The 26,082-nt window shown below is 40.2% G+C and overlaps 1 protein-coding gene across 1 annotated transcript; it reads left to right on the top strand.

The window, feature by feature from the left end:
- Nucleotides 1-23,413: 23,413 nt before the first annotated feature.
- LOC117511539 (keratin-associated protein 6-2-like) lies at nucleotides 23,414-24,903 on the top strand. The gene is made up of 4 exons (XM_034171545.1): nucleotides 23,414-23,487; nucleotides 23,774-23,953; nucleotides 24,300-24,407; nucleotides 24,516-24,903. Exons 1-4 carry the CDS (start codon nucleotides 23,414-23,416, stop codon nucleotides 24,901-24,903), a joined length of 750 nt encoding a protein of 249 aa, XP_034027436.1.
- The last annotated feature ends 1,179 nt before the right edge of the window (nucleotides 24,904-26,082 follow it).

Here is a 26,082-nt window from a genome sequence, read left to right as displayed (position 1 = left end):
AAAACATTTTGTTTTCAATCCCATTTTTATGAGTTGAAGTAAAAGATGTCAGATTTCTTCTGTGTACACAAAAGGTTTACTTCCTTTGAATTTTGTTCACAGATTTGTTGAGATATTGAGCACTTCACGTCTGCTAAGATAATCCACATGGCTGGTATAACATATCACGGTGCTGATTAAGCAGCATGATTATTGCACAGAGGAGCCTTGGACTGGTCATGGTAAAAGCCTGCTCTAAAATGTGCAGTTGATCATTTGGGTTGTGAAGCCAGATGTGGCGGTCCTGGGCTGGTGTGGTTACACATGGTCTGCAGCCGTCATGCCGTTGACTGGCAACAGCTCAGGTGGTCATTCCTGTAGCCAGCATGCTAACTGCACACTCCCACAAAACATGTGACATCTGTGGTCTTGTGTGATAAAACTGCACATTTTAGAGAGGCCTTTTTCTTTTACTTCAATTAATTCAAAATAGGAACAACAACTAATGTGTTGCATTTATATTTTTGTTGTGTATTTACTGATATTGCAAGACAAAGTGTGTCGTGACAAAGTGGCTCAAAGCCTGGAATAGATGTAATAGGAATAGGATTAGATGTTTTTTTTTAGTTAAGCCCAAAAAAGTAGTGAAGTCATGAAATTATAGAATAATATCAAAGAATTTTATGAATTAAGTAGTAACAATTTAGGCTCAGCCTGGAACAAATTTAGGCTCATGCAAAAACCTTGTGGACACAACCATCAGGCATCTATATGTCAAGAACGTCACTGAAACCATCTAAAACTATAATGTCACCATAATCAATCAATCAATCAACTTTTTTCTTGTATAGCGCCAAATCACAACAAACAGTTGCCCCAAGGCGCTCCACATTGCAAGGCAAGGCCATACAATAATTATGAAACACAGTCTACGTCTAAAGCAACATAACCAAGGGATGGTCCAGGGTCACTGATTCCATCTGCTCAATGTGATATTAATCAGTGAAATCACCTGGTGGAATCAGTGGCTGCAAAGAAAACCTGCACCCTCTTGGCCCTTTCTGGAACAAGTTGCCCACCCCTGCTGCAGTGTAACTTATATATGAGGTTTTCCTCTTCAAGGAGCATTTTTTTTTTAACACATGTGACTCATACGTCAGAAAATACAGGACTAACTGTAGCTATGCAAACACCTTTGGATGACAGCTCTGCATTTGTTAAAGAGCTCAAAGCAGTTGGAACAGATTTTTTAAATGCTGCACATTTTAACTAAGTGGTTCTGTACAAACCAGCTCAGAGAAAGTGCATGATTTTAAAAATAAAATGAAATTAGTCTATTTTTCTCAGCAGTTCATGGTTTGAAAATGACATGCATCTGTGACAGTTTAGATGTTTTTGTCGTTGTTGTTTTTTGAGATTAGCCAACAATTAATATCATATTATGCACATCAGCTTGGTTACTGTTAATGCATACGCACATAGCATCTGTTTTTAGTAATCAAATTTAATAAACATATAAAATGGAGTGATTGGAAATGAGAGAGAGACAAAGAAAGAAAGAAAGAGAAAAGTGGACTGTGCGTCACTGTCAGCTGTACGTAGATACAGGAGACTTACTGTCACAATAGATTATTATTCATCATACAAACTGTGACATTTAAACCAGGTTTTTCACAAAACAGCACAAGATAAGTTAGAGTCAACAATAAAACACAATAAATAATAAAAATTCAGACAGGCAGATTTGAATATTTCAGTTTTTCAGTATCCTGAGATGTGTACATCACTTATGGTATGATAAGTATGAACAGCAGAATATCAAATAAGTATGTTCTGTGGAAAATGAATCAACTGCAGCTTTTGTGAACAAGAGTTGTTCTTCGGTATACGAGGTCTATTAGAAAAGTATCCGACCTTATTATTTTTTTCAAAAACCATATGGATTTGAATCACGTGTGATTACATCAGACATGCTTGAACCCTCGTGGGCATGCGAGAGTTTTTTCACGCCTGTCGGTTACGTCATTTGCCTGTGGGCAGTCTTTGAGTGAGGAGTCGTCCACCCGCTCGTCGATTTTTTTCATTGTTTAGGAATGGCTCAGAGACTGTTGCTTTGTTTGATAAAAATTTTTTCAAAACTGTAAGGCACAACTGAGTGGACACCATTCAATAAATTCAGCTGGTTTTCGGTAAAAATTTTAACGGCTGATGAGAGATTTTGGTCTGGTAGTGTCGCTTTAAGGACGGTCCACGGCGCCTGACGGCGATCTGCGCTTCGAGGCGGCAGCGTCTCGCCGTTTCAAGTTGAAAACTTCCACATTTCAGGCTCTGTTGACGCAGTAAGTCGTCAGAGAACAGAGAACTTTCAGAAGAAGTCGGCATGAGGAGTTTATTCGGACATTCCATTGTTAACGGTCATTTTGTAATGAAAGAACGTGCGGGCAGAGTCGCATGTCGGGCTGGACCCGACCGCGGGGGGTCGCGGCAGGAAAAACACCTCCGTTGGAAATCTTAACGGGCAAGTTGGAACATGCCCAAGCTGTTAAACAATTTCTCAGTTACTCACTTGTTGAAAGCCATTAAAAGCCGCCTGAATTCTACAAATGGTTTTCAACACGGAGGTGTTTTTCCTGTCGCGGCGCACACAGATTTGCCGAGTCGTCACGGAAAAGACTCGGCGAATTTGCGCGTACGTCTTTCATTAAAAAAATGTCCTTAAACAGTGGAATGTCCGCATAAATTCCTCATGCCGGCCTCTTCTGAATCTTCTCTGTTCTCTCACGATGTCCTGGGTGAATTAAGCCTTAAATTAGGATGTTTTCAGCTCGAAACAGGCCGACGACAGCGCCTGGAAGCGCTGCAGGACGTCCCGCTCCGTGGGAAGTCCTTACACCGACAGAAACACCCCATAATCTCTCATCAGCCGTTAAACTTTTCACAGAAAACCAGCTTAATTTCTCGAATAGTGTCCACTCGGATATTCCTCACAGGTCCAGAAAAAATTTTGATAAAGCAACGCGCGCCGTCTCGAGCAGCGTGTGAAACAAAGGAATTCAGCCGAGAGGGCGGGACCACATCTCACTCAAGGCCTGCCCACAGGGAAATGACGTCACCGACACGCGTGAAAAAACTCACGCATGCGCACGAGGGTTCAAGCATGATTGGTGTAATCGCACGTCATTCAAATCCATATAGTTAAAAAAAAAAATAAAGGGTCGGTTTATTATCTAAGAGACCTCGTATACACCTGATGTTGAGAATAAAGAAGAAGAAGAGATGAAGAAAGTTGGCAATGAGTTTATTGAACAATGAATAAATAAACAATGAGATGTAGGCTAGTACATTTATTACAATCGCTGCCAAAGTTTCTGCATCATAGTTTGTGTGGCATTTCCACATGAACAGCAGATCCCGTACAATCCCTGAACAGCGCAGGTCTATTTTAGTCCGATAGCCAGACTGTGGCAGCGTATCACCATTCTACCTCGCAGCTCAGAGCACAGCGAGCCAGGTGTTGTGGTAACAGACTTCCCCTGTGGCCAACTGATGAAGAACATCTGGAGTGCTTCTGTTACGCCACTGCTTTCCTGTCCCCAGTCTGACCAGGCGGTGTAGCTAATCGTGCGGTGCATGTCGACACATGGCTCCAAGGTCCCCAGATACGGTGTGAAACAATCCAGTGTTCATACCTGACAGGGCCGCCCCGTTGACACCGTGTGCACTCTTTCCGTATGTGTGTCTGGTGCTGGGTAAAAGGGTGCAGAGCCCAGTCAGAGTTTACAACTCTAGAGCTCCTGCTGCAGGACTGAAGGCTGAGAAACAGCCAGTGATCACTGTAAAAATGATTCTAGTGGTGATTCATTCTGACACGCAGCTGCAGAGCCAATCAAACTACTGTGCAGCCTCCCACAGGAATACAAGCAGACCTTCATTGACTGCAGCCTTTAAATAATTTCACATGGATGCACATTCCTGAGCCATCCAGCAGGTGCCAGTGCTCAGCAGGATGATGTGGTGCATCAATGTTAGCCACCGTGTGATCAGGTCACCATCAGTGTTTGCTCTTTTAATTACAAAATCAAAGACAACAAGCAAAGAACCCATAAATAACACAACTCTACACAACAAAACTCTGCAATCCCAGTAAATTCACTACTGTTTTATTATACTTCAACACCAGAGGGGGCAGATTGACTGGAACGTTTCAAAACATTAGTTCCTACAAAAAAGCCAAGGGGACATGGATGCAACTGCTGTGGTAGATCGACGCTTCCTTTTGAGAGGTGGGGATGGACTGGTTATCTGCCTGGGTGCTTGCTATCCAGGAGGCAGTTTGTTAGTGTGGTAAATGTGGGAACGCAAAGCGCTAGCACATACTCCATGTCCTGACCTGAACTTTACGTGTAGTTTGTTTTCCTAATCATTTTCGGGATCTTCAAAGTAATTGATTATAATATGTATAATACAATATATTAATTATAATAAACGGTGGCACGGTGACTTAGTGGTTAGCACTGTTGCCTCACAGCAAGAAGGTCTTGGGATTGCCTTCCACCTGGTCCTTTCCGCGTGTTCTCCCTGTGTTTGCGTGCATTCCCACTGGGTGCTCCGGCTTCCTCCCACTTCCAAACACGTGCTGGTTAGGTGAAATGGGCGTTTTAAAATGACCACAGGTGTGCAGGCGAGTGTCAATGAGTGCCGGTAACACATTACTTAGTAACGCATTACTCTAATATGGACACTTTTTTCACTAACAAGTAATAGAACACGTTAATATTTCCTCATCAGTAATCATATTAAAGTTCCTTTTCCAAGTCATTGTGCATTACTATTATTTCTGTATTTTTGTACAGTATAAAGCAGGGGTGCCCATCCGGTCGATCGCACACATAGTGTGTGTCAACTGCAGCGTTAAAACTGTCCTAAAGTCTCTTTTTGAGGATGACATGATGTAAAAAAAACACTAATAAAACTTTCTTACTTGTCAATCTGGTCATGCTCTCTGCATAAATATATGTTATCCATTCTTCCTGCTCAGATGGCAAACCAGGGACAAACCCATATGGAAAGGGGGCGTGGGGAGACGCTGCCCCCCACAACACCCCTAGATTAAAGGTCCACTTTTGAAGACATTTTTTTTTTACTCATAATACCAGTACTACTACTACTACTAATAATAATAATAAAAACTAAAATGTTTAGAAATAATTTAAATGTTCCAAAAATGATAGAAAGTATTTGTTTGAATTTATAGACAAATATAGATTATATATACAGTGACACAAATAAGTATTTGATCCGTGTCGATTTTGCAGGTTTTCCCACCTACAAAGAATGGAGAGGTCTGTCATTTTTTTAATCGTAGGTACACTTGAACTGTGAAAGACAGAATGTAAAAAAAAAAAAAAAAGAATAAATCAGAAAATCACATTGTATGAGTTTTAAATAATTAATTTGCTTTTTTTTTTTGCATGAAATAAGTATTTGATACAATAGAGGTCAGACATTTCCTGTAGTTCTTGACCAAGTTTTCACACACTGCAGCAGGGATTTTGGTCCACTCCTCCATACAGATCTTCTCCAAATCTTTCAGATTTGGAGTTTCAGCTTCCTCCAAAGATTTTCTCTTGAGTTCAGGTCTGGAGACTGGCCAGGCCACTCCAGGACCTTGAAATGCTTCTTATGGATCCTCTCCTTAGTTGCCCTGGCTGTGTGTTTGGGGTCATTGTCATGCTGGAAGACCCAGCCACAACCCATCGTCAATGCTCTTACTGAGGGAAGGAGGTTGTTTGCCAAAATCTCAGAATACATGACCCCATCCATCCTCCCTTCAATACAGTGCAGTCGTCTTGCCCCTTTGCAGAAAACCATCGCCAAAAATAATGTTTCCACCCCCATGCTTCATGATTGGGTGTTGGGAAAGTGTAGGAACACGGACCCACAACAGGGGGTGCAAATGAACGGACAATGGAATAGGTCAAATAACAACACTTTACTGTTGCGAACGTGCACAACAAACACAACAAATTACAACAATGGACAAAGTTCAATTCACAAAGGTGTTGTGTGGGCAGGCTCGAAGATAGGAGACGCCTCTCCAAAGTAGAACCGGAACCACACGGTTTCCTCCGCCACAGGACCCCGGGAATACTGGAGCCGCCAAGTTCCGAACTCCCAGGTGGCCACTGCCTCCGCGTGTCGGACCTGGTACTGCTGGCGAGGAACAAGAACACAATTAAACGGGGGCGCGTTTGCACCCAGCAACCTGTACGGCAGGGAAGCTACCTCCACCTCTCGTTGGAGAAAAAAGTCTGCAATCACTCACAAAAATCACAAAGGTTGCTGTCAAGCAGTCAGCTGAGATTATTACCTTCCAGGTAGAACGATATCTCGGCGATGAGGTGGAGATGCCGTCCTGCTGATATACCCCAGTGATAATTGCCGTCAGCTGTCTCAGGTGATGGGTGACAGCTGTTACCGAGGCTGCTCCTGTGGGGCGGCGGCGCCCTCTGGTGCCTGGAGCCCGCACTCCAGGCAGGGCGCCCTCTGGTGGTGGTGGGCCAGCAGTACCTCCTCTTCAGCGGCCCACACAACATTGGGATGGTGTTCTTGGGGTTTTTTCATCCTCCAAACACATTGAGTGGAATTGATACCAAAAAACTCTATTTTGGTCTCATCTGACCACATGACCTTCTTACATGCCTCCTCTGGATCATCCAGATGCTAACTGGTGAACTTCAAATGGATCTGGACATATACTGGCGTGAGCAGGGGGACCTTGCTGCCCTGCAGGATTTTAAACCATGATGGTGTCGTGTGTTACTAATGTAATCTTTGTGACTGTGGTCCCAGTTCTCTTCAGGTCATTGACCAGGTCCTCCCGTGTAGTTATGAGCTTTCTCAGAATCATCCTTACCCCACAAAGTGAGATTTTGCATGGAATCCCAGACCGAGGGAGATTGACAGTCATCTTGTGTTTCTTCCACTTTCTAATAAATAATCATAACAGTTGTTGTCTTCTACCAAGCTGCTTGCCTGTTGTCCTGTAGTCCATCTCAGCCTTATGCAGGTCTACAGTTTTGTCCCTGATGTCCTTAGACAGCTCTTTGTTCTCGGCCATAGTGGATAAGTTGGAGTGGGATTGATTATGTCGACAGGTGTCTTTTATACAGGTAAGAAGCTCAAACAGGTGCAATTAATTAAGACAGGTAAAGAGAATAAGAGGGCTTCTTAAAGAAAAGCTAACAGGTCTGTGAAAGCCAGAATTCTTGCTGGTTGGTAGAGGGTCAAATACTTATTTCTTGCAATAAAAAGCAAATGAATTATTTAAAAATCTTTTTTCTGATTTTTTTTTTTTTTTTTAGATTCTGTCTCTCACAGTTGAAGTGTACCTATGAGAAAAAATTACAGACCTCTCCAATCTTTGTAGGTGGGCAAACTTGCAAAATTGACAGTGGATCAAATACTTATTTGCGTCACTGTATTGTACGTTATGCCATTACAGCGCTATCAACGGTTAAATATGAGGTCAAGAAAGACTGTCTTTATTTTATTTTTTATAAAACAAGTGTTTATGTTCATTGAAGTCAAGAAAGACCAACTTTATTTCATGTTTTACAAAAACATTTTTTGTTTTCAGTAAATAGTACTTAAGTTCAACTTAAAATGTCAAGACATACATTGCTTACTTTACTGTTAAAAATACACGTCCAATAAAGTGAGTATTGGCAAAACAGGTTATCATTTTCATGTTGAGGTGGCAGGGGGTTGTTGTCGGTAGCTGCTGAAAGTAACTAATAAAGTAACTAGTAATTTTAAATTAGTTACTTTTCAAGTTGTGTAATCAGTAAAGTAACTAAGTTACTTTTTCAAGAGTAATCAGTAATAAGTAATTGGATTACTTTTTCAAAGTAATTGTGGCGACACTGGTTGCGATAGACTGGTATCTTGCCCAGGATGTACCTCACCTCTCGCCCTATGATTGATGGGATAGGCTCCAGATCCCCCCCCCATGATTGTTGGAGTAAGTAGGTCAGGGGTGGGCAACTTGTTCCAGAAAAGGCCAAGAAGGTGCAGGTTTTCTTTGCAGCCACTGACTCCACCAGGTGATTTCACTGATTAAGTGATTCCATCTCCTCAAAGTGATATTAATCAGTGAAATCACCTGGTGGAGTCAGTGGCTGCAAAGAAAACCTGCACCCTCTTGGCCCTTTCTGGAACAAGTTGCCCACCCCTGAAGCAGGTATAGAAAATAAATGGATGCATGCATTATAATTTGATCATACTTGTCTGAAAACAATTTAGGATTTTGACACATGATGGCTAAAATACAGTGACAAGACATCATGACACTGAAATAAATAAATGACTATAAACCAGACCAAAGGTCCGGTCGGGAAAAACTAAAGGAAAACCAAAAGAAAGTTTTAATGGATATCTGCTGGACAGGTAAGTAACTCTCACATGGGTTTACTCTGCCAGTTATCAATACCAACATCAATTACTGTTACAAATTTCTTTCTTGTTTTGCCCAAATGAATCAGTGGGGAAAATGTTTTATCACAGCCTTACAGACTCTATATATGTATTTTTCCTGTTTCCAAAATCAGAAATACCAAGTTGCTAGTTAGCACTGAATGCAACATGAACTTGGAACCTTGCACATGCACGTCCTCCTTCTTGGGAAATCCCTCCAAAATATATACCAGCAATAAAATGAGTTGTAGTTTGTGTCATACCACAGAAACAAAGGTACTTTATCATAACCAGATTTCAACACAAAGTGAATTTTGACATGTTATTGGAAAATTGAAGGAGACTACACATGCTGCAGTATGCCAAGGAGAAAATTATTTCAGACTAAAATATTGTCATTTTGTTGTCCAAAGAACCAAAGCATTTTTATTCCAAGCACAATATAACGATTTCACACTTCTATTTATATTTCTCACAGCTGTTGTACTCTGAGTGTTAAATGCATGTGTAAAAGTCACACTCTAATTTTATTTACATGACTGGGACACTGAAGATTGTTTTTGTCTTTCTCCCCTCTTGACAGCAGAGGTTATAAAGAGTTAAATCTTCTGGAACCTTGCCCTGCTGGCCAAATGAATAGCACGCACAGTGATCCAAAACACCCTCTGCAGAAATAAAACAATATAGAAATGTGCAATACTGGGATTTAATTTTCCAAGCACCATCCATTTATATAATACATGAAATGAACCTCAAATTAATTTGCACCGAGGCTCTAAAGTAACAATGTAATCTCAGTGTTATAGCGCAGTTGCAAATGGATTTCTGTCTCTTGCAATTTTGTAAGAAGCACTCTAGAGGTCACCTTAAAAGATGTCGCTATTTTTTAAAGGCCTAAACTATCCAGTGGCCTGTCAGCAAAGGAATCTCTGCAAAGCAATCTGTTTTGTGCCATCGATTTGTCTGGTATTGCGTCTTGTCACATGGGTTGCCTCTTAGGTTGGCTGGTATTGGCAGAGATGACTAATATTATACCCAGATGTCTATAATAAAGTGTGCAGTATCTGCTTACTTGTGTGCAATCCGGTCCTTACAACTTCCTGACCAGTGCAGAATGACTTGAACCCTGTGCAGAATGACTTGAACCCTGCTAAATGTTAAAGGAACTGCATTACACAGTGTAAAATCAACTCTTATTGGAGCAGAAACACTTGATTTGACAAGATGGGATATAATAGCATGTATTTGACTCTATTTAGACTGGGACCAAATGCTATCCCGGCAGAGTATATTTTACTCAGCAAAATTTACTGTGTAACAGCAAGGAACCAAACTGTCCCCAGTTTAAATCAAACCCTGGAGGACATTGTTTGCTGTGAAGCTCCCAGATTACCTGTGAGTAATACCTTCTAACAAAACAATGCTTTAAAAGTAGTGAACCTAGTTTCATCAAACTTGTTGGGAAACTTCAGATCAGAATAGATCAGATCAGGTCTTGTCGCATGCACTGATGCTACACATAGTTGTGGACTTGACGATCTGATTTCATTTATTGGTTTTCTCTGTAAATCAAACATATTTGGATTTTGGACTATTGCAGAGGCAAAACAAGCTATTTAAGGATGATTTCTCAAGATCTGCGACATTGTCAGATTAGGTCTGGGAGCATGTGGTGGTGCCATCACATTACAGAACCGCCCTGGGTCATGGATAGCAACCACCCAAGCAGACAACTGATCCATCCCCACTTCTCAAACGTAGCCTTGAAACTACCACAGCCAGGTGAGATGCAGATGTTTCCTGGGTCTTTTCCAGTTGCTGAGGACCTCAATAGTGAAGTACCTCCATATCATGCTTGGAGAAGCGCTCCATATGGTCAAAACATCATAGGTGACATTACATCATGATGCTCCACATCTGAGCCCCTCTTTGAAATTAATTTCACACAAAGTTATTTCAGCAGGACCAAAGGATTCTCCGGAGACCTTGTACCAAGGACATCCTGTTGTCCCCTTAGGTCACAAGTTAGTGTCCAAGTCCCACAACCGTACAGTAAGATAGGAAGCACCAGGACCCTAAAGACTTTGACCTACCTTCTCTTGCATAGCTATCACCAGACATTGTGTCCAGGGACTTCCTGACTCTAGAAGTTCTTCTGTGGAAGACCTTAGGTGTAAGATAGACCTGGCATAGGCTCCAGCCCCCACATTATCCTTAATTGGAGTAAGCGGGTATAGAAAATGAATGAATGACTGAATGAATGAACTAGAAGCACTCGGAGAGCGCAAATCTCTGCCAAGGCCATAGGGTCACTGACGTCACATGGAATACCCATTGGCAAAGAGACTTATTCCACGTCATTTCACACATTTACCGTCATGTTTTGGATTCAGTGGTTAAACCCTTAGATCTTCAGCAAATATATTTATAAAGAGAAACTGCATGAACTACACAAGTTTTTATTTCATTTTCTAAGTTTATTCAGTGAGGAGAAACAAATGCTAAATGATTGTTGTGTCGTAACTCGATTTTTGTTCAGCCTTTGTGACCTGTCTTCATGAAGTTAGATGCAAAAATGTTGAAATTGGCCCTATCCTGCAATGATAAAGAATCCTTAAAAAAATGACTGGATCTGGATCGTGTTCCGGATCATTACCAAAATTGAATGAATTCTAAGTTAGGCCAAGATACACCACTGGTAAAAATTTCATTGAGTAATCCTGCTAAACCAACCAACCAACCAACAAACAAACAAATAAACAAACAGATGCGACCGAAAACATAACCTCCTTGGCGGAGGTGATGACTATTAAATACCAAACAGTCATGCACCTGCTTAACTTATTCAACCTCTGGAACATTCTTTGCCATCCCAAGGGCGAATTATACAATGATAATCAGGGTAACCTTACATATCATGGGGTCTTTACTGAATATTTGTTAGTTGATGTTAGGTAACACAAATGTTATCTTTAGCTAGCTAACATTAGCTAATAAAAATGTAAGTTAAGACAAAAGTTAGAAACTGGTTAACGTTAACATTTTTCCATAGACACCAGGCACAATCTCTGAAGGTAAAAATGTAAAGTGTATTAAAGACCCTATCAATCAATCAATCAATCAATTTTTTTTTATATAGCGCCAAATCACAACAAACAGTTGCCCCAAGGCGCTTTATATTGTAAGGCAAGGCCATACAATAATTATGTAAAACCCGAACGGTCAAAACGACCCCCTGTGAGCAAGCACTTGGCTACAGTGGGAAGGAAAAACTCCCTTTTAACAGGAAGAAACCTCCAGCAGAACCAGGCTCAGGGAGGGGCAGTCTTCTGCTGGGACTGGTTGGGGCTGAGGGAGAGAACCAGGAAAAAGACATGCTGTGGAGGGGAGCAGAGATCAATCACTAATGATTAAATGCAGAGTGGTACATACAGAGCAAAAAGAGAAAGAAACACTCAGTGCATCATGGGAACCCCCCAGCAGTCTAAGTCTATAGCAGCATAACTAAGGGATGGTTCAGGGTCACCTGATCCAGCCCTAACTATAAGCTTTAGCAAAAAGGAAAGTTTTAAGCCTAATCTTAAAAGTAGAGAGGGTGTCTGTCTCCCTGATCCGAATTGGAAGCTGGTTCCACAGGAGAGGAGCCTGAAAGCTGAAGGCTCTGCCTCCCATTCTACTCTTACAAACCCTAGGAACTACAAGTAAGCCTGCAGTATGAGAGCGAAGCGCTCTATTGGGGTGATATGGTACTATGAGGTCCCTAAGATAAGATGGGACCTGATTATTCAAAACCTTATAAGTAAGAAGAAGAATTTTAAATTCTATTCTAGAATTAACAGGAAGCCAATGAAGAGAGGCCAATATGGGTGAATGAATGAATGAATGAATGAAAACTGTTTATTTCGAACATTTGATACAACAATTACAAGATAGATCAGTAAAGACAACAACAAAAAAGTTCCTACTGTGTACCCAACATGTCCGAAAAGGGGTAGGGTGAAGCATCAGCTTATTTATCCCTACCCCTTCTTCCCCACAACCAGTAATACCCTTTGCCACATATACACATAGATTCCTACACACCTAAACCGATATCAATATATATATATATATATACATATACATACACATACACATATATATATACATACACACATCAACATACATACACATATACATACACATATATACACATATACATATATACACATATATATACACAAACATAAATATACACCTACACATACCTACTTACATACAAAATACTATATATTTACAAGCCGAAGCAAAAAACAAAAACACCCTAACCCTCATTACCCTTCCTCCTCCCTATACCCAGAAAAAAACATATTTTTGTACCGCTGTTTGAACTGGTTCATGCTTGGATATTGCTTGAGCCCCACTCCCAATCTGTTCCACATCCTCACCACACAGACAGAAATACAGAAACCTTTTAATGTTGTTCGTGCCCACTGATGCTTTAAATTAAATTTCCCCCTCAGACTGTAATCCCCTGATCTGTTAAAAAACATATTTTTAATATTTGCTGGAAGTAAATTGTTTATTGCTTTATACACAATTTGTACTGTTTGAAAATGAACCAAGTCTGTGAATTTTAAGAATTTGGATTGAAAAATAGTGGATTTGTATGATCTCTATAGCCAGTATTATGAATAATTCTTATAGCTCTTTTCTGCATTACTGACAGTGATTGTGTTGTACCTTTGTAAGTATTACCCCATACCTCTGCACAGTACTGTAAATATGGTAAAACCAGTGAGCAGTAAAGAATGCGGAGTGAGTTGTGGTCCAGAATATGTTTCGCTTTGTTTAGAACTGAAATGCTTCTTGACAGTTTACTTTGTATATGTTTTATATGAGTCTTCCAGTTTATCTTATCATCTATTATCACCCCCAGAAACTTATTTTCATGTACCCTTTCAATATCTACCCCCTCGACTTGTAACTGAACCTGTATGTCTGTATTACAATAGCCAAATAACATGTATTTTGTTTTACTTAAGTTTAATGATAATTTGTTTCTGTCAAACCATATTTTCAATTTTCCCATTTCTATACTGATCCTCCTCAGTAACTCCTGCAAATCCCCCCCTGAACAAAAAATGCTTGTGTCATCTGCAAATAATACTAATTTTAATATTTTGGAAACATTGACAATATCATTTATATAAATTAGAAACAGTTTTGGACCCAATACTGACCCCTGTGGGACGCCACAAGCATTGTCCAAGCATGATGATGTATATTCCCCCAACTTCACAAACTGTTTTCTGTTACTTAAGTAGCTTCTCACCCAGTGCAACACCAACCCCCTAATCCCATACTGTTCAAGTTTATTGATTAATATGTCATGATTAATTGTATCAAAAGCCTTTTTAAGGTCTATAAATATTCCAACTGAATGTAATTTGTGGTCTATGGCGTTTGTAATCTCCTCAACTGATTCTATTAATGCAAGTGATGTTGAACTATGTGCTCCGAATCCATATTGACTATCAGTAAGTAATTTATGTTTATTTATGAATTTGTCTAATCTATTATTGAATAACTTTTCTAATAATTTGGAAAATTGTGGAAGCAAAGAAACAGGTCTATAATTTGTGAAGTGGTGTCTATCCCCAGTCTTATACAGCGGCACAACCTTAGCTATTTTCATTTGATTGGGAAATTTACCGGTTTGAAATGATAAGTTACAGATGTATGTTAATGGTTCTACAATCCATTCAATGACCTGTTTTACCACCACCATATCAATTTCATTTAAATCGGTAGATGTTTTATATTTACAATTATTCACAATGTCTATAATTTCATTTCCATCCACTGCTGTGAGGAACATTGAACAGGGATTTCTTTCTATAAGATTATTATCCCAATCCTCAGATTGGGAATCGGGAATTTTTTCTGCCAAGCTTGGTCCAATATTTACAAAAAAATTATTAAAACCGTTGACTACCTCATCCTTATTTTCCTTCTTGACATTATTATCAATGAAATACTGAGGGTAACTCTGTTTTTTATTACCATTTTTGATAATGCTATTTAATATATCCCATATTCCTTTAATATTGTTTTTGTTATTATATAATATGTTACTATAATATTCCTTCCTACATACCCGTATAATATTAGTTAATCTATTTTTGTATTTCTTATATCTATTTTCTGCCTCTTTAGTCTTTAGTTTTATGAATTCTCTATACAGTGTATTTTTCTTATTACATGCATTTTGTAACCCTTTCGTCATCCATGGTCGAGCTTGGATTTTTTGTTTTCTGTAGTCTTGTTTAATTGGACAATTTTTATCATGTAATGATGTAAATATTTGTAAAAAAGTTTCATATGCACTATCAACATCACTTTCACTGTATACCTTTTCCCAGTTTTGCTCCTGTAAATCCTTCTTTAGTGTGTTCATGTTTTCCTCTGTCCGCCCTCGCCTGTATTTTATTTTCTCCTCTGGCTGATTCCGCCGATGGTTTCTATTATAAACGATGAAAACTGGTAGATGATCACTAATGTCATTGATTAATAATCCACTCACAGTGTTATTCTCAATATCATTGCTGAATATATTATCAATTAAGGTAGCACTATGGGATGTAATTCTGCTTGGCCTGGTGATTTTTGGATATAAACTCATACTGTACATTATACTGATAAATTCATCTGTTATTTTATGCTTATTTGGATTGAGCAGATCAATATTTAAGTCACCACAAATGAACACAGTTTTTTGATTAGTTTTTGAGAACATTTTTCCCATACAGTCAGTGAATGTTTCAATACTAGATCCTGGTGCTCTATATATACAGCTGACTAATACATTTTTGCTTTTTTCTTCACATATTTCAATAGTTATACATTCTAATAAGTTATCAATCACAGTTGTCATATTGTCTACTATTTTATAATCCATGTTCTTATCCACATACACAGCCACTCCTCCTCCACTCTTATTTTTTCTGTTTACACAATTAAATTCATATCCATCCAGTTCAAAATCCATTCCTTTATCTTCATTGATCCATGTTTCTGATATAGCAATTATGTTAAATATTTTTTTAAACTGACTTAAATATTCTTTAATGTTGTTAAAGTTTGCATATAGACTTCTGCTGTTGAAATGGATTATTGATAATTTGTTATCCGTTCTAATGATCCGATTAAACTGTTCATCTGTATAATAGCAACAACTGTCGGTGAGATATGCTCTCTCCTTCTAGTCCCCGTTAGTACTCTAGCTGCAGCATTTTGAATTAACTGAAGGCTTTTTAGGGAACTTTTAGGACAACCTGATAATAATGAATTACAATAGTCCAGCCTAGAGGAAATAAATGCATGAATTAGTTTTTCAGCATCACTCTGAGACAAGACCTTTCTAATTTTAGAGATATTGCGTAAATGCAAAAAAGCAGTCCTACATATTTGTTTAATATGCGCTTTGAATGACATATCCTGATCAAAAATGACTCCAAGATTTCTCACAGTATTACTAGAGGTCAGGGTAATGCCATCCAGAGTAAGGATCTGGTTAGACACCATGTTTCTAAGATTTGTGGGGCCAAGTACAATAACTTCAGTTTTATCTGAGTTTAAAAGCAGGAAATTAGAGGTCATCCATGTCTTTATGTCTGTAAGACAATCCTGCAGTTTAAAGTATAAAGCTGGGTATCATCTGCGTAACAATGAAAATTTAAGCAATACCGTCTAATAATACTGCCTAAGGGAAGCATGTATAAAGTGAATAAAATTGGTCCTAGCACAGAACCTTGTGGAACTCCATAATTAACTTTAGTCTGTGAAGAAGATTCCCCATTTACATGAACAAATTGTAATCTATTAGACAAATATGATTCAAACCACTGCAGCGCAGTGCCTTTAATACCTATGGCATGCTCTAATCTCTGTAATAAAATTTTATGGTCAACAGTATCAAAAGCAGCACTGAGGTCTAACAGAACAAGCACAGAGATGAGTCCACTGTCCGAGGCCATAAGAAGATCATTTGTAACCTTCACTAATGCTGTTTCTGTACTATGATGAATTCTAAAACCTGACTGAAACTCTTCAAATAGACCATTCCTCTGCAGATGATCAGTTAGCTGTTTTACAACTACCCTTTCAAGAATTTTTGAGAGAAAAGGAAGGTTGGAGATTGGCCTATAATTAGCTAAGATAGCTGGGTCAAGTGATGGCTTTTTAAGTAATGGTTTAATTACTGCCACCTTAAAAGCCTGTGGTACATAGCCAACTAACAAAGATAGATTGATCATATTTAAGATCGAAGCATTAAATAATGGTAGGGCTTCCTTGAGCAGCCTGGTAGGAATGGGGTCTAATAGACATGTTGATGGTTTGGATGAAGTAAATAATGAAAATAACTCAGACAGAACAATCGGAGAGAAAGAGTCTAACCAAATACCGGCATCACTGAAAGCAGCCAAAGATAATGATACGTCTTTGGGATGGTTATGAGTAATTTTTTCTCTAATAGTTAAAATTTTGTTAGCAAAGAAAGTCATGAAGTCATTACTAGTTAAAGTTAATGGAATACTCAGCTCAATAGAGCTCTGACTCTTTGTCAGCCTGGCTACAGTGCTGAAAAGAAACCTGGGGTTGTTCTTATTTTCTTCAATTAGTGATGAGTAGAAAGATGTCCTAGCTTTACGGAGGGCTTTTTTTTATAGAGCAACAGACTCTTTTTCCAGGCTAAGTGAAGATCTTCTAAATTAGTGAGACGCCATTTCCTCTCCAACTTAGGGGTTATCTGCTTTAAGCTACGAGTTTGTGAGTTATACCACGGAGTCAGGCACTTCTGATTTAAAGCTCTCTTTTTCAGAGGAGCTACAGCATCCAAAGTTGTCTTCAATGAGGATGTAAAACTATTGACGAGATACTCTATCTCACTTACAGAGTTTAGGTAGCTACTCTGCACTGTGTTGGTATATGGCATTAGAGAACATAAAGAAGGAATCATATCCTTAAACCTAGTTACAGCGCTTTCTGAAAGACTTCTAGTGTAATGAAACTTATTCCCCACTGCTGGGTAGTCCATCAGAGTAAATGTAAATGTTATTAAGAAATGATCAGACAGAAGGGAGTTTTCAGGGAATACTGTTAAGTCTTCTATTTCCATACCATAAGTCAGAACAAGATGTAAGATATGATTAAAGTGGTGGGTGGACTCATTTACATTTTGAGCAAAGCCAATAGAGTCTAATAATAAATTAAATGCAGTGTTGAGGCTGTCATTCTCAGCATCTGTGTGGATGTTAAAATCGCCCACTATAATTATCTTATCTGAGCTAAGCACTAAGTCAGACAAAAGGTCTGAAAATTCACAGAGAAACTCACAGTAACGACCAGGTGGACGATAGATAATAACAAATAAAACTGGTTTTTGGGACTTCCAATTTGGATGGACAAGACTAAGAGTCAAGCTTTCAAATGAATTAAAGCTCTGTCTGGGTTTTTGATTAATTAATAAGCTGGAATGGAAGATTGCTGCTAATCCTCCGCCTCGGCCCGTGCTACAAGCATTCTGACAGTTAGTGTGACTCGGGGGTGTTGACTCATTTAAACTAACATATTCATCCTGCTGTAACCAGGTTTCTGTAAGGCAGAATAAATCAATATGTTGATCAATTATTATATCATTTACCAACAGGGACTTAGAAGAGAGAGACCTAATGTTTAATAGACCACATTTAACTGTTTTAGTCTGTGGTGCAGGTGAAGGTGCCATATTATTTTTTCTTTTTGAATTTTTATGCTTAAATAGATTTTTGCTGGTTATTGGTGGTCTGGGAGCAGACACCGTCTCTACGGGGATGGGGTAATGAGGGGATGGCAGGGGGAGAGAAGCTGCAGAGAGGTGTGTAAGACTACAACCCCTACATGGCGAATAACATTAAGCTACTACATTTTGCTCCGGCTAGCGCCGCGCAGTGAACCACAGATTTAAATGAGCTATTGCAATGATGGGAGAGAAACCCCCCCAAAACAAACAAACAAACAAACAAACAACTAAGACAAACAAAGGAACAAACCCCTAATGAATAAGATTAATTAAACTTCCCTTTGGGGGTCACTGTACAAATATTTCTATCATAATACTAATACTGAATTATTGTCATATACTGTAGTAATATGCTGCATATATACAAACAGAAAAATAATACGTACAACAGAGAAGTCATGAAAAGGGTATTTCACATCTTAAAAGGGCACAGAACCAAAATGTCCACCAGCACCTGTCACGCAATCAATCACTTCAGATTAAATCCGAGGACGCCAAAACAGATTCCTCCTTATACTTCAAATCCACTCAGCATTTCCAGAACTTTTCATATGTCACATGAGCCCACCCAGATATTTCCTGAGGCATAACTCAGGACCTAAATTTAGGCAATATCTTAAAGCACTCCTCTCTGGAACTGATCGTGACTTTTGCCTATTTTTGGGAGTAAAGCATAATGTTTAACGGCGGCGGATCGGAGGCTGTCCTTGTGTTGTGTTTAGTTTTCATGTGACCACAAAGGCTTGGTGAAGGTCACTCAGAATACACAACGTGACATGATTTAAAGTGTGTCGTTGCAGCACGAGCAGTCGATTGCACAAAGCCGAAGGGGAAAAAAAGCCCCCAGGTTGATTTATATGAAATTTAAAGTTAAAAGAGACGAAGTGCAGAAAATTGTACATAATTTAATTTGACTAATTAAAGCTGATTGTTTGCCTGGGGAAGACTTGACCGTGTGAATGTCCCTCCAACTAAACGCCTCGATCAGAGGGCTTCTTCACGCTGTTGTTTCAGCGATATGGATTTTCCACTTGTTCATAAACAAGCATTTCAGCTGACCGGCAGCTTGTGTGTCAGCGTTTTCTCTGAAGGAGGAATTTAGAGCTCTGAAAGTTTATAAATAAGCCTTCGATCAAGTTCCGCAACAGGTGTAACCCCTGTGTCCTAAAACTGAACACTTTCAGAGGGTGCAGGCAAGGAGACGAGGACAAACTGCTTACTGTCTAATCATGTCGAATCCTGGTCTCACTGTGTGATTCTGTTGGGGAAAAAAAAAGTTGTTTTTTTTAAACACCCTGCAGCGTTTGTTTGGTCAATTCCGACAAATGTTAAATGAGACCAGTGTAACGACACAATAGCAGCTGTAGTGAGGACAGACATGTCAACCTGTGTCGCTGTGAGGGGAGTTTGAGGTATTCGACAAGGCTTTCAAGGATAAACGCCATATCAGGTGATATACTGTACCCAGCGCAGCACTCAGCGTGACACGCGGAAAAGAACGCAGCTCGTCCCTCTGGTGTTTCAACAAATGCAGGAGGAGGGAGGGGACTGCAGATCTTGCCAGGAAAGTTGTGAAGGACCAACTTCTTTTCATCACCTAACGTCAACATTAAGCAAGCAGCTATTAGTGTCGCCACAGGTCCAACTACTTACTGCCCAAAGGGGGAGGAGCCACATGTCAGAAATGACAAATCCATGTATGTATAATATATATATATATATATATATATATATATATATATATATATATATATATATATATATGTGTGTGTGTGTGTGTGTGTGTGTGTGTGTGTGTGTTCTCCACTCAGATTGCAATAGCCAATCACAGATTAGCCTTTCTGTCCATCATTTACCTGTATTTTGGCATGCTTGGCACCAGAAAGTTATGTTGGATCCCAAAAGGCGAGGACCAAAACTTATATTGGATCGGTTCCCACTGACCAACAGCGTTAGAGCTTACTGCCAACAACTAGCCAATCAGAGCGCGGCACACGAAAGTCAGGAACTAGCTGACAGATGCTGGTTGAAAGAATGGCAACAAACATGTCAACAACAGCAGAAAATCATCTGCCAGTGAGGTTTGCTGAGTTCACAGAGGAGGAACTGGTGGAAATATTAAACTCCAAGGATGCCAAAAACACTAAGACGTTAGACAAGCACGCTACTGACGTTTTAGAAGCATTCATATGCTGTTCACAACAAAATAAATTGATCTAATTTACTTGACTCTTTGTTGTTTGCTTAATTAAGAAAAGTTATATTGGACCTGGCTATACTGATGAATGAAGAAAATGAGAGAGAGAACAGGCTGGATGATGTGGAAGTACAAGAGATTAGTAAGGATGAAGCTATGAAGAGGATGAAGAGTGGAACGGCAGTTAGTCCAGATGACATTCCGGTGGAGGCATGGAAATGTCTAGGAGAGATGACAGTGGAGTTTCTAACCAGATTGGAAAGCAAAAGGACGCTTGGGGAATGGACACAAAGTGCGCTGGTTCCTATCTTTAAGAACAAGGGTGATATGGAGAGCTGCAGTAACTACAGAGGCATAACATTGATCAGGCACAGCATCACGTTATGGGATAGAGTAGTAGATGCTAGGCTTAGAAAACAGGTGAGGGTCTGTGAGCAGAAATATGGTTTCATGCTGAGAAAGAGCACTACTAATGCAATGTTTGCTCTGAGAATACTGATGGAGAAGTATAGAGAAGGCCAGAAAGAGTTACATTATGTGTTTGTGGATTTAGAGAAAGCTTATGACAGGGTGCCAAGATATTGTGGCACCCTGTCATAAGCTGTGGTATTGAAGTTGTGGTATTGTATGAGGAAGTCTGGAGTGGCAGAGAAGTATGTGAGGGTAATGCAGGACATGTACAAGGATAGTGTGACGCTCTGAGTCCTTTCTTGTTCGCAATGGTGAAAAGGTTGATGGATGAACTCAAAAGTCTCCATGGACTATGATGTTTGCAGATGATATTGTGATCTGTAGTGTGAGTACAGATCTGGTTACGTCTAGCCTGGAGAGGTAGAGATATGCTCTGAATGCCATCAACATTCTCAACTCCACAAAGTAACTGAGTAGTTCTCAGACATGTTTTCATTGGTTTTAGTGTTTGATGTGTAATGTGTCTTTGTTTATATCTCCTGTCTTGATTTATAGGTAGTTGTCCTTTTTGATGGTAAGCCAAAGGCAATTTATTCTACTACTTAATAGCTATTAATCTTTTTTTTTTTTAAATTCCCTCCACAAAGGAGGCATTGTTCTTGTCCACTTTGTCTCAAAAAGACATGAACAGATTTCAATTTAATTTGATCACAAGGTAAGATGTGTGTGAATGAAGAGTTGATTAGATTTTGAGGTGGAATTGGGCCCAAGATAATTTTACATTCAGAATTCCACAATGTCTCTCATTGATTTCAGTGTTATTTGTAATTTGGTGAAACAGCACTTCCACTGAAACAAGGACAGATGTACAGAGGTTAGTCCATGGGCCAAGAAGGTTTTCTGCATTTACAATCCAGTCCCTGTAGACTATAACCTTCCCAGAGAGGGGGCTGTAGGTAGGTAGGGGTCAATGAAGCATTACACATCTTCAAAATTCCACAAATCTCTGCATTGTTTGGTTTATCTATAATCTAACATTATGGCACTATGGGGTAAAAATGGTAACAGGCCATTTTGGGTTTGTACGGGTGTCAAAAAATAAAAAATAAAGTGCAAATTACAAATAATGTGTTATACTCTTCAACATGATTGGAGCATTTTAAAATGTTGACCTCTGAAGTCTTTCCTTTTTGTGTTGACCATCGTCTACTAGAGTTGGGTTGTTGGTGTTGCTTTGTCTCCTTGATAGGACTAGTTGTGTTGATCCCTGGTAAAGGGTGCCCTCTTAGACTACCCTCTAATTTTTAAGAAATTTTGTCAGTATGGGGCCACAGAACGTTGTTTGAACACAGTCTTTTATGTACCACAACACTGCTGGGCAGAACATGCTGGAAATCAGGGACAATGAAGGATAAAAAGTCCCATGTCTTTAAATGTCCCTCTGTGTCCCCTGTCAAATGAGAACAGTCTTAGAATTAAGAGCAGGTGAGCGAAGAATGAAAGCTTGCTGGATTACTTTACATTATTTCAATCAATTATTCAAATGTCCCCGCTGCCTTCATGACGGCTTGACGAGGCATACCGAATAATGATCCCTCCCCTCACGCACATGCATGCTCGCCTAAATGCTCACTTACAAATAGTCAGTTGTGCATGAAAAATCCACATGCAGAAGCTCACAGCATCAGCAAAACATTAATTTCAGTTCTGTTGACTGAGTCCACTGTGGAAAGCTGTGGGTGTCAGGTCGACCTGTGTGAGGTCAACACTGGCGGCTGCGAGCTCCTTGCATTTAATGTCTCTGTCACTGTGTAGTGGCAGATAAGCAGCTGCAGCAAAGAGGAGAAATATAGCCAAACAAGCGCAAGAGGAACAGGGTACCCTCTGTCCCGTACTGTGACTTTAAAAAGTGTCAAATGCTAATAAATATTTTAGAATTAGGTGAATGTCAGGGGAGGAAGGCCCATCCTATCAGGCGTCTGCTCTTTGTACTCTCCCGGGAAAACAGGTGCAGCCACATGAAGGAAAATTTCATTTCAAAAAGAGCATTTAGCCTTTTACTCATCCTTCTCTGAGAGAAGTCCTCATGTAATCACACACAGCGAGTCCAGAAAACTTGTGATCTACTGAGTCATTTAGTGTTTCAGGGATGGGAGGAGCCACAGAAACTTGATGGATGCAAATAGGATTTAAAAGGTTGATTTCTGATCATTTGTAAGGGTGACCATGGTCTCTATGGAATGTCAATCACTGACAGCCACAGGAAACAGCTTGTTCTGATGTTCACAATTGAGTAGCTGTAAGCAGGGATTCACAACAAAAATTTTTTTTGTTTGTTTGTTTTTTGTAACAACAGACAGTAATTAAAGAGTATTATACTATACTAAGATACAGGTGTGAGAATCGTATCCCAAACGGGAGTGGTTACAGGTTCAAGACTCTTAGTCCAGCGGATAATTTCTTCATGTACAAGACCGAGTGGTGGTGGCGACAGGTACGAGACTAGTACCCCGAGTGGTAGCGGCTGCATGTACGAGACTCATACCCCGAGTGGTAGCGGCTGCAGGTACGAGACTAGTACCCCGAGTGGTAGCGGCTGCAGGTACGAGACTAGTACCCCGAGTGGTAGCGGCTGCACGTACAAGACTTGTACCCCGACTGGTAGGCTGCAGGTACAAGACTAATACCCAGAGTGGTAGCAGCTGCATGTACAAGACTAGCACCCCGAGTGGTAGCAGCTGCATGTACAAGACTAGCACCCCGAGTGGTAGCGGCTGCATGTAAGAGACTCGTACCACGAGTGCTAGGGGCTGCAGGTACAAGACTAGTACCCTGAGTGGTAGTGGCTGCATGTACGAGACTTGCACCCTGACTGGTTGCGGCTGCAGGTACAAGACTAGTACCCCGAGTGGTAGCAGCTGCAGGTATGAGACTCGTACCCCGAGTGGTAGCGGCTGCAGGTACGAGACTAGTACCCCGAGTGGTAGCAGCTACAGGTACGAGTCTAGTACCCCGAGTGGTAGCGGCTGCAGGTACGAGACTCGTACCCTAAATGGTAGCGGCTGCAGGTACAAGACTCGTACCCCGAGTGGCAGCGGCTGCAGGAGGCCACAACATGTTATTCAAAATAAATAAAAACATTTTTGATTTTCTGTTTTGCAATGAAGTTCAAAATTACTATTTCGGATTGCTTTAAAAATGCAATCAGAAGTAAGCATTTTAAAAAGGGGCATTTAAATGACATCTATAAGGAACAAAGTAGAACATTTATCTGTACGTGGAAACAGGGAGACCACACCGCATTTTACTTGAATTGCCTGCTGCTCTCACCTGAATCTCTCCGACATTCAAAGATGTGCACGACATTAAAAGGAAAACGAAATTAACTCAGCACCAACTTATTGGCAGCTGCAGGTACGAGACTAGTACCCTGAGTGGTAGCGGCTGCACGTACGAGACTTGTACCCCGAGTGGTAGCGGCTGCAGGTACGAGACTAATACCCAGAGTGGTAGAAGCTACAGGTACGAGACTAGTACCCCGAGTGGTAGCAGCTGCATGTACAAGACTAGTACCCCGAGTGGTAGCGGCTGCATGTACGAGACTTGTACCCTGACTGGTTGTGGCTGCAGGTACAAGACTAGTACCCCGAGTGGTAGCGGCTGCAGGTATGAGACTCATACCCCAAGTGAGACTAGTACCCCGAGTGGTAGCGACTGCAGGTACGAGACTAGTACCCCGAGTGGTAGCGGCTGCAGGTATGAGATTAATACCCCAAGTGGTAGCGGCTGCACGTACAAGACTCGTACCCCGAGTGGTAGTGGCTGCACGTACGAGACTTGTACCCCGAGTGGTAGCGGCTGCAGGTACGAAACTAGTACCCCGAGTGGTAGTGGCTACAGGTACCAGTCTAGTACCCCGAGTTGTAGCGGCTGCAGGTACGAGACTCGTACCCTAAATGGTAGCGGCTGCAGGTACAAGACTCGTACCCCGAGTGGCAGCGGCTGCAGGAGGCCATAACATGTTATTCAAAATAAATAAAACAGAATAAATAAAATAGAACATTTATATGTAGGTGGATACAGGGAGACCACACGGCATTTTACTTGAATTGCCTGCTGCTCTTGCCTGAATCTCTCCGACATTCAAAGATGTGCACGACATTAAAAGGAAAACGAAATGAACTCAGCACCAACTTATTGCAAGCAGAAAATATTTTAAATAATTCATATTATAATAATTAGAAATATTAAATATTTTAACATTTTGCAATAAAAGTTGGAACAAATATGTTATGAAACTGGCTACAATTATTTCAAATCAACATTTCTGTTCTGGGACATGAAAAATATAAGTTTGTGGTTTTGTGATATATATCAAATGCATTTATTTGTTTATTTATTTTTGCTTTTGTTCATTGAACTGGTTCAAAGCCTTGGTTGGAGGTAATGGTTTGTAGTATAAAAAATATGAATAATTTGCATATTTGCATGTCTAAATTGCACTTCCTCAAGAATTCTACCATAAAATGTATACAACACTGAGAATGAATGTGCTATCTGGAATTATAGCAGTGTAAAATTTGCTCTCAGGCCCTGACTATTTTCATCATTAGACGAGCGTGCATCCAGGTCGAGTTCACACTCCCTCAGAGCCTTTGCATCTTTACTTTTGCGTTTTTCCATTCGCGTCATCACATGCCGCCTGCAACATAATGAGAGATGTGGCAATTAATTTTCTTTTAATCAAGGTCGAAATGAAGTAAATTGGTGCAGCTTGGCGAGCCCTCATTTTCTATTTTTGCAGTGATGCAAAACAAATACGATAAAATTATGGCTCTCCTCACCTTCTGTAATTAGAAAGCATGAATGATCAGAGGGAGATGATATGTACCATACAGCACCTCCGACGACGGTTCTCCCCCCAGAGATCAGATTTCAGCTCTTTTGGAACAGATGACCATGTTTTTCTCCCGTAGCGCCTCTTATTTGTCTGCTCTTTTTTCCTCTCTGCTGGAGTTACAGACAGAGGGAGCAGCTCAACATGACATTGACGGCAATGTTGCTGTAATGCCTTTCAAATCTTATTAAAGTCCACAGACCTTGCTGACTCTACACATATCCGTTAACTATGTTGTTTCAAGATCCCTCCAAGCTGATTAGGAATTTATTAAAATTAGATTTTACCTGGACATCCTAT

Source organism: Thalassophryne amazonica, chromosome 6 (genome assembly GCF_902500255.1).
Source record: "Thalassophryne amazonica chromosome 6, fThaAma1.1, whole genome shotgun sequence".
Classification (NCBI taxonomy): Eukaryota; Metazoa; Chordata; class Actinopteri; order Batrachoidiformes; family Batrachoididae; genus Thalassophryne; species Thalassophryne amazonica.
Note: the sequence above shows the minus strand (reverse complement) of the source record. Positions and strands in the feature narration are given on the sequence as shown.

What these genes read in the sequence shown, in the direction of transcription:
- LOC117511539 (XM_034171545.1), top strand. Translation starts at nt 23,414, where the DNA reads ATGTACGAGACTCATACCCCGAGTGGTAGCGGCTGCAGGTACGAGACT. An exon ending in CTAAATGGTAGCGGCTGCAG is followed by an intron (nt 23,954 to 24,299) that starts GTACAAGACTCG and finishes TGGCAGCTGCAG; the next exon opens with GTACGAGACTAGTACCCTGA. An exon ending in CAGAGTGGTAGAAGCTACAG is followed by an intron (nt 24,408 to 24,515) that starts GTACGAGACTAG and finishes TTGTGGCTGCAG; the next exon opens with GTACAAGACTAGTACCCCGA.